This window comes from Oncorhynchus mykiss, chromosome 28, assembly GCF_013265735.2.
Source record: "Oncorhynchus mykiss isolate Arlee chromosome 28, USDA_OmykA_1.1, whole genome shotgun sequence".
In the NCBI taxonomy this organism is placed as follows: Eukaryota; Metazoa; Chordata; class Actinopteri; order Salmoniformes; family Salmonidae; genus Oncorhynchus; species Oncorhynchus mykiss.
Window position 1 is genome coordinate 22,605,597 of NC_048592.1, and position 14,268 is coordinate 22,619,864.

Genomic DNA, 14,268 nt, shown 5'->3' on the forward strand with positions numbered 1-14,268 from the left:
ACATACTATATACATTTTACAGACACAATCTATTTTACAATATCTATCTTTTTTTTGTTTTTACTCCCCATCTTTCTGCTACCCTCAACCCCTCCCATCTATTTCTGAAGACCATCCAGTCTGGTTTCTATTTGCCATATATTATTAACTGTGCTGTTCCACAAAAGTTCTGAACCTATAGTATAAACATTTTATGGACACAGTATATTATATTGCAGTTATCTTGTTATTAATGCCACCCTTCAGCTCCACTCAACCCCTCCCATCTATCTCTCAACACCATCCCTTTTGGATTTCTATTTGCCATATATTTTTCAACTGTGCTGTGATGTTTCACAAAAGTTCTGAACCTTTCTATTCTCATAGTTTCTACAGATTGTAAATTAAATATACATTTTTTTTTGCTAAGAGTATTATTGTATTATTGATCGATTGACTATGATTTTTCAAATCACCCAGTAGTGCTATCTGCAGAGGAAAATGTTGCAATTCTTCAGCCATTCCTGGACCTGTGACCAAAAACAAGCTACATATTTACAGTACCAAAACAAATGATCTAATGATTCTGTCTCTTATCAGCCAAATCTGCAGAGCTGGGGTGGTTGTATCCCCCATATATATATAACATTTTATTGGTTGCAAGAACTTTGAATAATCATTTAAATTGAACAATTCTAAGTTTTGCATCCAGCGTTGTTTTGTGTATCAGTTCATAAACTATTTGCCATGGAATCGGAACATTGACAATCTCTTCCCAAATATTCTGCAATCTATACGGCACAGCTGTTCATTTGTTGGTCCCTAAGTTAAACTGGTATACTTTTTTATTTATCACACTTTTCTTTAACCAATTTTGGTCTTTAATGCACGGCCGACAGTCAAGTTCCTTATTTTTTACCTCTTCCATTTGAGTTTAACCACAATATTTGTTGTATTATTTGTTTTGTTTTTCTGGTGGATTAAACTTAAATTGCAAGCAACTTTCTATGGATTATTTTAAAAATAGCTATATTTTGGAGATTAGTTCATTTTCAAATAACTGAAAGTGATAGGATGTAATCTGAATAAAGGGAAAAAGGCCATTTGTCAACATGGGGTGAGACATTCTTACTTATCTGCTAGAGAACCAATTTGTAATTTTGTTTTGGTCATATAATTGAAAAAACAGGTTGCTAGGTGTAGGCAAGACCATAAACAAATAAACTAGGGTAAACTGGGTTATGACTAAAGAGTTGGACTGTGATGTTGTTCTTAGTCTTTGAAATTGTGTAACAGTATGCAATTATAGTTGAATGACCTTGTACTTACATTGTACTACCAATGTTATTCCTGGGGCATAACGCCTATGTAGTGTTAGGTTGGACTAAACGTGTTTTCTATACTTTCTTTCACTGAATCATGATCAAACACTTTCCATGTTGTGTATGTTGTCATGTAAGTGCAAATGTATTTAATGTCTATGATAATCATACACAACTAATGCAACAGCTGGTTGTCACTATTGTAATGCTGACTTCAAATAATCTGCAAAATAAGTGTTGATGTGGAATGTCAAATTCTATTTTTTCCCCTTGGGAGAATAGCATGTTAATGTCACTGTTCTGTTATTTTTTGTTCTGAAGGAATACATACATATTCATTTATTCTTATTTTCAATAACAGCCTAGGAACAGTGGGTTAACTGCCTTGTTCAGGGGCAGAATGACAGATTGTACCTTGTCAGCTCGGGGATTCAAACTTGCAACCTCTCAGTTACTAGCCCAACGCTCTAACCACTAGGCTACCCTGCATACATTTGATGTGCAATGCACATCAAGCTATATCTTCTGGTGATATTTGAATTCTCTCACATATGCAATATGAAATGACCCAATCACCATGAATCAGATCTGTCCAAATTCTCCAATGGTTCACTTGCAGGGAATTCAGCCATTGGAAAGTAAACAGCTTGGCTACAGAGAAGAGGGACGTTTTTAAGGCCCCCTTGCCACTGGCGCCGGAGTTTCTACGCAACCTGAGGCTGCTCGGTCGAAGGCCAAGTCTGCAGCAGATCCACGAGAACTTGATCAAGAAATATGGGACACACTTTCTGGTGTCTGCTACGCTAGGAGGTAAGCAGCTTCACATACACCGACTCAGTGGCACTTTGCTCTAGGCTATGTGGCTAAGGGATGTTGTTGCGCATCGCAGTTTGTTCTCAAAATAGCTTCAGTGTAATGTCATCTCCTTAGATATTGATCATGTTGACTGCCTCTAAAACAAGCCAAAGGTTACTCATATTTGGAACACTGTGCTCATGGTATCACTGGTGACATTGTCATACCGGTAACTTATGTCAACAGAAACTTTGTTTTTACTATTCAACATAAGTTAACGTTAAAGCTAGAATCCTTAGTTGCTACATCACTTTTTTTTTTTTTTTTACTTATAAAGAGGTATATCCATTGTTAATGAAGACTTTATAAACTATATAAAAGACACATAAATGCCCAATGAGCTTAGTTCAACTGTTATTCATAACCCAAAACATAAGCTTGTTTTACTCCAATGTTTGTAAACAACCTAAATGTAAACAAGCACTGTATAGCCTCAAAACATGGTTAAAACTATACCTTTCATATTATGGATGTTCCTGCAACCATAGCTCTGTCTATGAATTTGAGTGGTTTCCCAACTCCATCCCTTAGCTTTTTAGCGAAACAGGGGCAGTTAGAACACTTTGTTATTATTTCAATTAAGGATTCTAGCTTCAATACATATTGGCAGTCATTCTCTGTTAGTATGGACAAAATCTGCTTGGTGTTGATTTGACAATCCATGATTGAGGTACTGCTGAATACATAAGGAAATGTCAATAGTTATAGTTTGAGATGTGGAATGCATTACTCCGCCTAGCATCTAAATAATTGATGGTCATGGTGCTGGTCTCAAAACATTTGCTGTGACATCAACCAGAATATTATGCCTGATGAGATGTAGGCACTAATTATGATGTCACTTAATGGTGGATTGATGAAGTGAAGTTACAGAGTCTAAAAGACAAGAGAGATGAATGCAGTGGCAAAGCCATAGTGAGCTTTTGTAATCAATGGCTCAAATCAAAAGGGATGGACCATACACTGCATGCTAATGAGATGATCGCAAATAGCAATGCACACATTCTTCTGCTGGGTACTGATGGTATCTCATAGCCTCAAGGTAGAAGAGAGCTAAGCACACTGTCTGGTCGAGCAGAATCATGTGAATACTATGGTGTTATTTTGAAAAGTCTGGGGTTTCATACAAGACAGAGATAGACCTATATAATCTGTCTGCAGTCTATGAACTTTTGTCTGAATACCTCCGTTAATTCCTCTCGTGGAGGATAATGTCACGCATTACTCTCAACGAGTATTACAAATGTATTGTCATTATGATTGAGCCAGTTGTTCTAGTTGTTCGTTAGTATTAAGGACTGTGTGTATATTTGACTGAAGTTCCCTCTGGGAAAAAAAGTAATTCTATTCTTCTTTTCTTTTCTTTTCTCTTCTCTTCTATTATTTCTTTCTACAGGAGAAGAATCGTTGACAATCTTCCTGGATAAGCAGAAGCTCAGTAAGAAATCGGAGGGACAGGGAAACAGCTCGGTGGTCTCCCTGGAAGTACTGCATCAGTTGGCTGCCTCTTATTTCACAGACCGCGAGAGCACCTTAAGAAGACTTCACCACCTACAGATAGCCACCTCCGCCATAAAGGTAAATCTACTGCTACTCTCAAGGACACTCAGTCATTGAAGCATCCCGTTTCTTTTTCAGAATATATTCGATTAGTTTGCTAGAGTATATCCAATTTGTCAGTGGGTTGTACATGGGAGTTTTTGGCCGGTTAGTTTTCATTTGAATGTGAAACAGAATGATGGTAGGCTACTGAAACCTTTGGCATTGAGAAATCGTTCCGTATTTCTGAAATACAATGCTCAACTCCAGTAAGAAAAGGTTGCATGGGTAATGTTTTGTTGCTTAGCAGCTAATTACTCAGCATACATTTGAGTTACACACACACACACACACACACATACACACACGCACACACACACTTTAAAAGGCAGTATTCTCATCTGCATGCATCGAGTACTGATGTATCATGATGACAGGAGGCGAGTGGGTGGACAGGGTTGGCTTTCAACGTTTATTCAAATAACGTCTAAGATTTTTCAACTTTTCATCTCGGATAAAATAACTTATTCTGAACATTTCGGACTTGATCGTGATTTTAGACAAGTGCTTACCAACATGTTGTGCTGTGGCTCTTAAAAAGCTTTTCAGATGTTATTTTACACCAAGGAGAAAGTGCCGTACAGGCTGTACCGTAATGCATTGCAACTGGGGATTTTCCAATTTGCCTATTATATTCAAGTGGGGTATTTTGTGCTTTTAATGATCAGACTTTCCCTTATTTAGACAACATCCTGGTAAGCTAGTCATTCATATTGTACCTTAAATTGACAAATGGGTTACAGTATATGTTAGAGTATTTTAGAGTAAATACTTTCTGGGTATTTACCAGCACAGCTACATACCATTTGATCTCTGTTGTTCTCTGGTTGCCTCTAGAGGACAAATGTCCCATTTGACCTATGGTACACTTCACTGTTATGACCACATACAGTACAATGCCATTATTTGTTATGACACTCCATTGTCCTCAGGATATTGCAAGTATGTTTGAGCTTAGACTACACCGAGAGCAAAATATAACAATAATGATATGATCCCAGTAACAGTCCTATAATGTATGCTCCAGCTTAATCTACTTTAAACTGCATTTAACTCAATCTACTTCCATAGCTCTGTTTGGAATGTAAGATTATTTGTCAAAGTCTATAGAGCTACCATTACCATTTTACAGAGTACTGGTACCATCATGTTTGTCAGAAAGTTTCACAATGGGTTGTACTACTTATATGTATCCAAGCTAACTGGCAGACAGCAGAACCATCTAAATAACATTATGAAGCACCGGGAATCAGTGTTTAAAACGATGTGAAAGGATAGACAGTTTAACACTCACATTAAGAAGACTTCAACCCTGCAGTGCTTCAAGACGAGAAGCTGCTCGTTACATTTTTGCAAAATGATCATCTCTAGTATGTGAGCCACCTTCTCCTCAATGCTCTGTCAACTCAGCTAATCATCCAGGAGAGAGTGGGATGTGCTTGACCTGTCTGTGTACGTGCCTTTAGGCTTTGTGGTTGCAATAAAACCTCTGGAGGAGGAATTAAATATATTGTCTTATGGTAATGCAGGGTGACCATGAAGTACTTCAATTTAGTCGGAATATATTGCAGTCTTATAGTTGAAACAGATTCAACTGACACAACTGTAGTTGAAACATGTTCACAGACACCTTCACAGACACACCAGTAAGACGAATGCAGTATAATTCACAATGCATAGCATGTATTGTTGCACTGACTTGGTATTGTTTGACAGGGGTATATTTTACAATGAATAATTTGTAAAATGCCATATGAATTGAGTCTATTGTAGCTTACTGGCAGCATTTCTTTGACAATAAATGCAATCTTACTCCTACATAACTGCAAGGGAAATTTGGAAGGAGATTTGCAAGGGAGGTTTATATTGATGGGTGAGATTTTATGAGGACAAAGTTACATCACATCATTTGTAAAACATAATTTACTGGTCAAAATTGCTCAGCCAGAGGCATATCGTTAGTATTATTGCTAGTTCTCCCATCATTAGCCTATACTCAGAAACCAACATCTTTCACTATCGTGTTCTTGTACATTCTTCTCATCCAATAACTAACTGCACTCTTAGAAAAAAATATGCTCTCTAGAACCTAAAAGGGTTCATCGGCTGTCCCCACAGGAGAACCCTTTAAATAATAACTTTTGGGTTCCATGTAGACCCATAAGGGTTCTACCTGGAACCAAAAGGGTTCTCCTATGGGTACAGCTGAAGAACCCTTTCGGAAACTTTTTTTTTTTTTTTTGTAAAGTCTTATATGTACAGGATCTTGCTTTTTCGATTTTTGAGCTCCATACTACTGTATATTATTCATAAATCATTCATATTTCAATGACAGGAGTTGCAGGGGCATGTTTTCTTTTTTTCAGATTTCTCCTGGCTTTTGGCAAGATAGCATTTTTTGACAGATGTGACATCTGAAAATAGTAAAGATGATTGGTTCTCTGACTATCGTCTCAGATGAGTGCAGAAGTATTTTGGTATGGTTAGAAACCGCCCGTACTGTTTACTTTACTGCCAGAAACGGGAACAAACAGGTGCATGATTCACCAGTAATAAGGCTTTAAAATATCTCCTTGTTTCCTAGGTAACAGAAACTAGGACTGGGCCACTTGGATGCAGTAACTATGACAGCCTTGATTCTGTTAGCTCTGTCTTGGTACACAGTCCTGAAAATAAAATACACCTAAAAGGTAAGCTATTTTACTCCTTTCTCAAAATGGTTGGACTGTGTTCTACTATATTTGTGTATAATCATAGAAATAGAATGAATAAAACTGTCTTGGAAGCTCTAACCCTGGCAATTTGACTGGTAAGAGCTGTTCTTTGGCCCGAGGCAAAGCCTAGAGCTGGGAAACAGCCCTTAGGAGGGAGTTATCACATGATAATCCATGGGTTCGAGGGCCTTATTGCTTTTATAAAACGGTTGCCAACATATATACATAACAAAAAAGATTAACGACATTTTACAAAAATGAGTAAATTAGTTTTTATACATCCTTCCACTAGACAATATAGTCCAGGCAAAAGTCAGTTGTTAGTTCTGAGGTTCTGAAGTTGCTAACCAATGAGGCTGGTCGTTAATTCTATTCTTATGTTTTTGACCCAGTTGTTGATTCTATTAATTGCACATTAATAGAATGAATTACATGCCAACAAATCATTGGCATGTAGCTAGCTAACAGAGGTTCAATGATTACAAGATACTTAAAAAATATATTTATAAATAGGCAACAACAAGCTAGCTGATTGTCGGGTCAATAAGATAGTTATGGAGGATAGCTAGTCTAACATTAGTTCTCTTTTGCTAGGTAGTTAGCCAACTACAGCTAACACGCAATCACATCAAGCAGCTGAAATGTCAGCAAAGTATGTGCATTTTCATTTGTTTTACCTTTGTTTTTATTGCCAATTCTTTGGATATATACATTATAAGAATCCTGATAAATGAATTCACATGGATCAGAGAAGCTATCATTCACGTTCATATGCAGAGCACGGAGGAGATTGCAACAAAAAAAAATGCAACATGTTGCGCAGGTCGGAAAGGCACACAGCGAGGCTTATAATAACCATGCTGTACCAAACCAAATGTTAGGCTAATAGAATGGGGAAATAATTGTCTAGACACTTTTGTCCATGAAGTTTATAAATTGACTGGCTGGGCTATGGGACAGTGGATGTGCATTGATAAATCTAATGGAACTGATACAGGCATTACCCATGGAATGCGGGAATTGTGGTGCTCTAACTCCCTGCTACCAGCGTCCAGGATCCAAACAACCAGTTTTATAAGATGCAGTAATTCCCGTGGTATTTTGGAATGTTCTATTAACTGATGCTGGATTGCCATGATAATGTAGAATGTTCATTCAAATGATGCTAAATGATGTGGCTCATGCAGTGCCAGAGTGTTATTCAGAGCGTTATCAGATTGTCCTTTCGCAAATTCAGAGTGTTTCGCTCTCGTAGCGTTCAGAGCGCACACTGGACTCTCTGGCCGAGGAGTTGCGTTCTGACCTCTCAACGGGAGTCAAGCACCCAAGCTAACAGGCTAACTTTGCATAGCTTGCTAGTTACTTCCAGACACAAATGAGAGAACACCTCACTTTGACCATTTTACTTGCCCTTAATGGTGCACAACTCCAGAATTTGTGGAGTCGACTCCGATTCCTGTGGTTAGAGTCGTATGAGTCGACTCTTTTTCCCGATTCCCAAAACACGTTGAAATGGAGGCTCACACACATAGACACCACCTCATGATTGCAGAGTCCTACTAGAAAGACTACATTTGCGTTCTAGGGGACAGACATGAGCATGATGCTGCCCATTTTCTCACAAATTTAGCCTATAAAAGTCATTTTTGTTTGAATTTAGAAGGTGATGTGTAGGTACTAGAATATTTCAGTGATATTTCTGCTGTGTGCAGCCTTGACTGATCCCATGGGATGATGTGGCGCACTCAACGCTGATAAGCCTATTCTTTGCCATGTTGTAGCCCTATTCGGACAGAAATTACTAGAGATGTTGGTTTTGTAATTATTATCCAAGCATGTGCGTTATTCTAGGGGATGATACACAGGATTCGTTTTTCAAAACTGCCCCTGTAATTCCACATTTTTTCAAATTTAATTGACTCTTATGGAGGTTTTAATTGTAGGTGTGAAGATATCTCAATGTCATGTTTAGATGATAATAGGCTAGCTACACTGATAACTCGTGCTTGGCTGCCAAAGGTATAGGTCTACCTTTAATATAAACATTCATGAAGTGTGATTATAATCATTATTTTAATGATCCATGGTCGACGTCCTTCCTAATAATAATGCCCCAACATCCTGCTGATTTGAGCTGCTGAACCGTATTTGCACTTGACTGTGTTTATGGATGAGAAAGTGAACTTGCCATTTCCAATAAGTTTAGCGGGGATGCTTTGCGATCTATTGCCGAGGACAAGGCTCTCCAGCCCTGTTCGTGGATAGCTACCATCCTGTAGGTTTTCATTCCAACCCTAATCTACCGCGTCTGAATCAGCAGCCTCCATTGGCTGGTTAATGAACTGAATCAGGTTAGTTACAACTGGGGTTGGAGCAAAAACCTATGAGAAGGTAACTCAAGAACAGGGTTGGAATGTCCTGACCTAGGACACCAACAGTCAGCCATGTTTTCAGAAAATAACATATAGGCACATACAATACCTTTTATTGCACATTTAGGCCTAATTAAATTGATGCATTCGGTGATGTTCAACTTCAATTCACTGGCACTATGAAGAATAGCTTAACCATACTAATTGATAGCCTAATATATACTTGAATATACTTTTTGGGAATTTACTAGATTGACTCATTGCTAGACAAGATATTACTAGATACAGATTACCAAGCATAGCGGTTGCCCTCACTTGCTCGCCTGCTCCTCTTTTTCTTTGCTATGAAAGATTCTAGTATGTGTTTGGTCTTCGGTCTGTTGCATGTAGAAAAAGCTCAGCCTACTCATTGGTAGCCCCTACTTTAGGCTAGTGAACTTCCATTAGACATCGCAAGCCAAGAAATTGAAAAATAGAGCATTTAGATATCCTATAGCCTACATCTTTTGATTACAGATGCTCGTACAGTCTGCCTAACTGTCTGCTTGCCTGCATAACTTCCTGGAAATGCACATCCCATCCCATCTCTCTCTCCCTCGCTAGCTCGCGCTTTCTTTACTGTGAGAGATACGATCGTTTGTGTTCTCGAAGTAGACTACAGCAAATAGTTTCCTCTGTTGCAAAAATACTGGATCTTAGGAGTCGATTCCTAGCGGAATCTAAGCTTGACACCCAGAAATAATGAGTTGACACCGGGAGTCGACGGGCAAGGAGTTGATTAATCTATTATTTTTGAGTCGACTCCCCTCCACTACTTTTACTCTAGGTTGAAGATGGGAAGGTTAAGACAACTTAATAATTCCATGAGGAAGTGTTCGAAAAAAATTAAGAAATTCATGGGATCAGCACCGTTGCTGATTATACAGGATTAGCATTGAAAACAATGTAGATTATGTTCAAAACATCTCAAATAAATGAATAGAATGACAGTAAAGCAGTTACGCTACAGCATGTGTTCGCTGAGTAGTTATCTGAAATTCACTACGATTTTGTTTATTTTTCACTTTGATGGTGAACTTTTTGTGCTGCTACCATTCACTCCCAGTCATTACGAATATGGAAGCTGGTCCCAAAGACTTATGGGATATTAGAATCCTCTTATCTTAACCTGTATATTTTTATCCTAGCTTTTACTTCCTGGCATGAGTGCACTCAAAATGGCTGCCAGCCCACCCATTATTTCCATCATTGACTTGAATAAAGACGCCCTTTCTGTTCATTATATTTTTATGTGTTTAATAATATACTCAGTATGTTCCTTCATCTCATTTTATGGTACAGTGTGTTTATGCTGTAAGACAAATTACTTGGAATCCACAAAAATACTTTTTTTTTGCCAGGAAGAGAAAATGATTTACGTTTCAAATGATCATAACTCTTCAACGGGATGTAAGTGATTATTTAGGTGGATAACCTTTACTGCAAACAGTACACTCTCCAGGCAAAGGCTTTGTATTCCCCCTTGTGTTATTCACGGTTCTTTCCAGCTCTGATCTACACAACCAATGCCCTATGATTTAGATAGGTGTAGATCAGTTCTTCAAAGCTAGCAGTGGACTCTCATTATTCACTCCTCAAGACTATTCAATAAATTCATTCAGACTCCTGCATGATCAAATCTCAGATCATAAATCATATTTGTGAAGCAAGGTTTTTTAAATCCTTGTGTTTGGGATTTTTTTGGTTATGGATTCATCCATCTACTATGGACTAATGCTTTAACGCAGTAAAATAAAATATTTGGTGAAGTCCCAAATGGTACCCTATATTCCATACACGGTGCACTACTTTTGACCAGAGGGCCAAAGGTAGTGCACTATATAGGGAATAGGGTGCCATTTGGGATTCTGACTTTGAATGCTGCTTCCATAACCTGGAGAAGCCCTCAGGAGCCCTGGCTCCTAGCAAGTCCAACCAGCAGGTCCATCATGGCTGCACCGGTCCAGAAGGAGAGACTAGACAATAGGTGATTGGGCAAAGATCAGACATAATGAGGCCCAGATGGCCAGGACACAGTCCAAGGATGGAGGAACAGCATCTCACTAGCCAAGCTGGCATTCCCATGGACACCACAGGGATAGCTAGCAACAATGAATGGTTTAAAGAACCATGTTTTTATTTATTTATTTAACCTTTATTTAACTAGGCAAGTCAGTTAAGAACAAATTCTTATTTAGAATGACGGCCTACGAAAAGACAAAAGACATCCTGCGGGGACAGGGGTTGAGATAAAAAAAATATTTAAAAAAATACCATAAAAGTATAGGAAGAAACACACATCATGAAAAGAGAGACAACACAACACTACATAAAGACAGACCTAAGACAACAACATAGCAAGGCAGCAAGACATGACAACACAGCATGGTAGCTACACAACATGACAACAACATGGTAGCAACACAACTTGGTAGCAGCACAAAAGATGGCACAAAAAGAGGAGCGATTACGATAGAGGAAACCAAGTCTAGATTTAACTTTCGCCTGCAGCTTTAATATGTGCTGAGAGAAGGACAGTGTACTGTCTAGCCATACTCCAAGTACTTGTATGAGGTGACTACCTCAAGCACTAAACCCTCAGAGATAGTAATAACACCTATGGGGAGAGGGGCATTCTTCTTACCAAACCACGTGACCTTGGTTTTGGAGGTGTTCAGAACAAGGTTAAGGGTAGAGAAAGCTTGTTCGACACTTAAGAAAGCTTTGTTGTAGAGCATTTAACACAAAATCCGGGGAGGGGCCAGCTGAGTAGAAGACTGTATCATCTGCATATAAATGGATGAGAGAGGTTCCTACTGCCTGAGCTATGTTGTTGATGTAAATTGAGAAGAGCGTGGGGCCTAGGATTGAGCCTTGGGGTACTCCAATGGTGACAGGCAGTGGCTGAGAAAGCAGATTTGCAGATTTTCTGACTTTATACACTGCACTCATGGAGAGAGGTAGTTAGCAAACCAGGCCAAAGACCCCTCAGAGACACCAATATTCCTTAGCCGGCCCACAAGAATGGAGTGGTCTACCGTGTCAAAAGCTTTGGCCAAGACAATAAAAATAGCAGCACAACATTGCTTAGAATCATTGAGGACCTTTAAGTTTGCATTGACACATCCATAACCTGAGCAGAAACCAGATTGCATTTTTTATTTATTTTTATTTATTTCACCTTTATTTAACCAGGTAAGCTAGTTGAGAACAAGTTCTCATTTACAACTGCGACCTGGCCAAGACAAAGCAAAGCAGTGCAGCACAAACAACAACACATGGAATAAACAAGTGTACAGTCAATAACAGAATAGAATAAAATAAAGTCTTTACACAGTGTGTGCAAATGGCGTGAGGAGGTAGGCAATAAATAGGCCATAGTAGCGAAGTAATTACAATTTAGCAGATTAACACTGGAGTGATAAATTAGCAGATGATGATGTGCAAGTAGAGATACTGGTGTGCAAAAGAGCAGAAAAGTAAATAAAAACAATATGGGGATGAGGTAGGTAGATTGGGTGGGCTATTTACAGATGGACTATGTACATCTGCAGCGATCGGTTAGCTGCTCAGATAGCTCATGTTTAAATTTAGTGAGGGAAATAAAAGTCTCCAGCTTCAGCGATTTTTGCAATTCGTTCCAGTCACTGGCAGCAGAGAACTGGAAGGAAAGGCGGTCAAAGGAGGTGTTGGCTTTGGGGATGAGCGGTGAGATATACCTGCTGGAGCACGTGCTACGGGTGGGTGTTGTTATCGTGACCAGTGAGCTGAGATAAGGCGGAGCTTTACCTAGCATAAACTCATAGATGACCTGAGCCAGTGTGTCTGGCGACGAATATGTAGCGAGGGCCAGCCGACTAGAGCATACAGGGCGCTGTGGTGGGTGGTATAAGGGGCTTTGGTGACAAAACGGATGGCACTGTGATAGACTGCATCCAGTTTGCTGAGTAGAGTATTGGAAGCTATTTTGTAGATGACATCGCCGAAGTCGAGGATCGGTAGGATAGTCAGTTTTACTAGGGTAAGTTTGGCGGCGTGAGTGAAGGAGGCTTTGTTGCGAAATAGAAAGCCAATTCTAGATTTGATTTTGGATTGGAGATGCTTAACCTGTCCCCCCCCCCCCGAAGGCAGCGCAATTGTCTAGCCCAGCTGATTTGTACTGGTCCAGGTTTTGCAGCTCTTCCAGAACATCTGCAATCTGGATTTGGTTGAAGGAGAAGCCGTGGAGGCTCGGGTAAGTAGCTGCAGGGTGTGCGGAGCTGTTGGCCGGGGCTGGGTTAGCCAGGAGGAAAACATGGCCAGCCGCAGAGAAATGCTTATTGAAATGTTCGATTATTATGGATTTATTGGTGGTGACCATGTTACCTGGCCTCAGAGCAGTGGGCAGCTGGGAGGAGGTGCTCTTGTTCTCCATGGACTTTACAGTGTCCCAAAACTTTTTGGAGTTAGAGCTCCAGGATACAAATTTCTCTTTGAAAAAGCTAGCCTTTGCTTTCCTGATTGACTGCATGTATTGGTTCCTGACTTCCCTGAACAGCTGCATATTGCTGGGACTATTGCCACAGGATGTTTTTGTGCTGGTCAAGGGCAGTCAGGTCTGGAGTGAACCAAGGGCTATATCTGTTCTTAGTTCTAAATTTTTTGAAAGCGGCATGCCAGAGAGAATAGCATAGACATCAAGAAAGGCAGTTTTTCCAACACTTTTGATAAACAAGGCAAAATAAAAATAAGCCTATAACAGTTGGGATCAGCTTGATCTCTCCCTTAAAATAAAGGATGAACCATGGCTGCCTTCCAAGCAATGCGAACCTCCCCAGAAAGGAGAGACAGGTTAAAACGGTTGGAGGTAGGCTTGGCGATGATAGCGGCAGCAACCTTAAAAAGAAGAAAGGGTCTAAACCATCCGACCCAGATGTTCTTTTGGGGTCAGGTTTCAGGAGCTCCTCTAGCACCTTGGACTCAGTGACTGCCTGCAGGGAGGAACTTTGTAGCGGGGCAGGGGAAATGAGGGAGAAGCATCAGGGATAGTTGCATTAAAAGGGGTGGGAGATGAGGAAATGTTGGACGGGCAAGGAGGCATGGCTGAGTCAAATAGGAATCCTGACTTAAGGAAGTGGTGATTAAAGAGCTTAGCCATGTGCTTCTTGTCAGCAACAACCATATCATCGAACTTTAAGGGACATGGGCAGCTGTGAGGAGGAGGGTTTATTCTCCAGGTCTTTAACCGTTTTCCAGAACTTCTTGGGGTTAGACCCACAGAGAGAGAATGCTCCTTAAAGTGGCCTTTCGGATAGCCTGAGTGCACTTATTTATCAATTGCCTGAATGAGAGCCAGTCAGCCAAATGCAATTCTTGAGGTGGAGTAACTCTGCAACATCACGGTCGAAC

At 39.8% G+C, this 14,268-nt stretch overlaps 1 protein-coding gene across 1 annotated transcript in view; it reads left to right on the top strand.

Annotated features, from left to right (window-relative positions):
• Positions 1–14,268, top strand: part of LOC110508746 (bone morphogenetic protein/retinoic acid inducible neural-specific 2) — a 116,798-nt gene that overhangs the window by 58,411 nt on the left and 44,119 nt on the right. Inside the window, exons 3-5 of the mRNA XM_021589513.2 lie at positions 1,921–2,111; positions 3,553–3,734; positions 6,340–6,445. Coding sequence (XP_021445188.1) covers positions 1,921–2,111; positions 3,553–3,734; positions 6,340–6,445 — 479 coding nt within the window. The remainder of the gene's footprint in view (positions 1–1,920; positions 2,112–3,552; positions 3,735–6,339; positions 6,446–14,268) is intronic.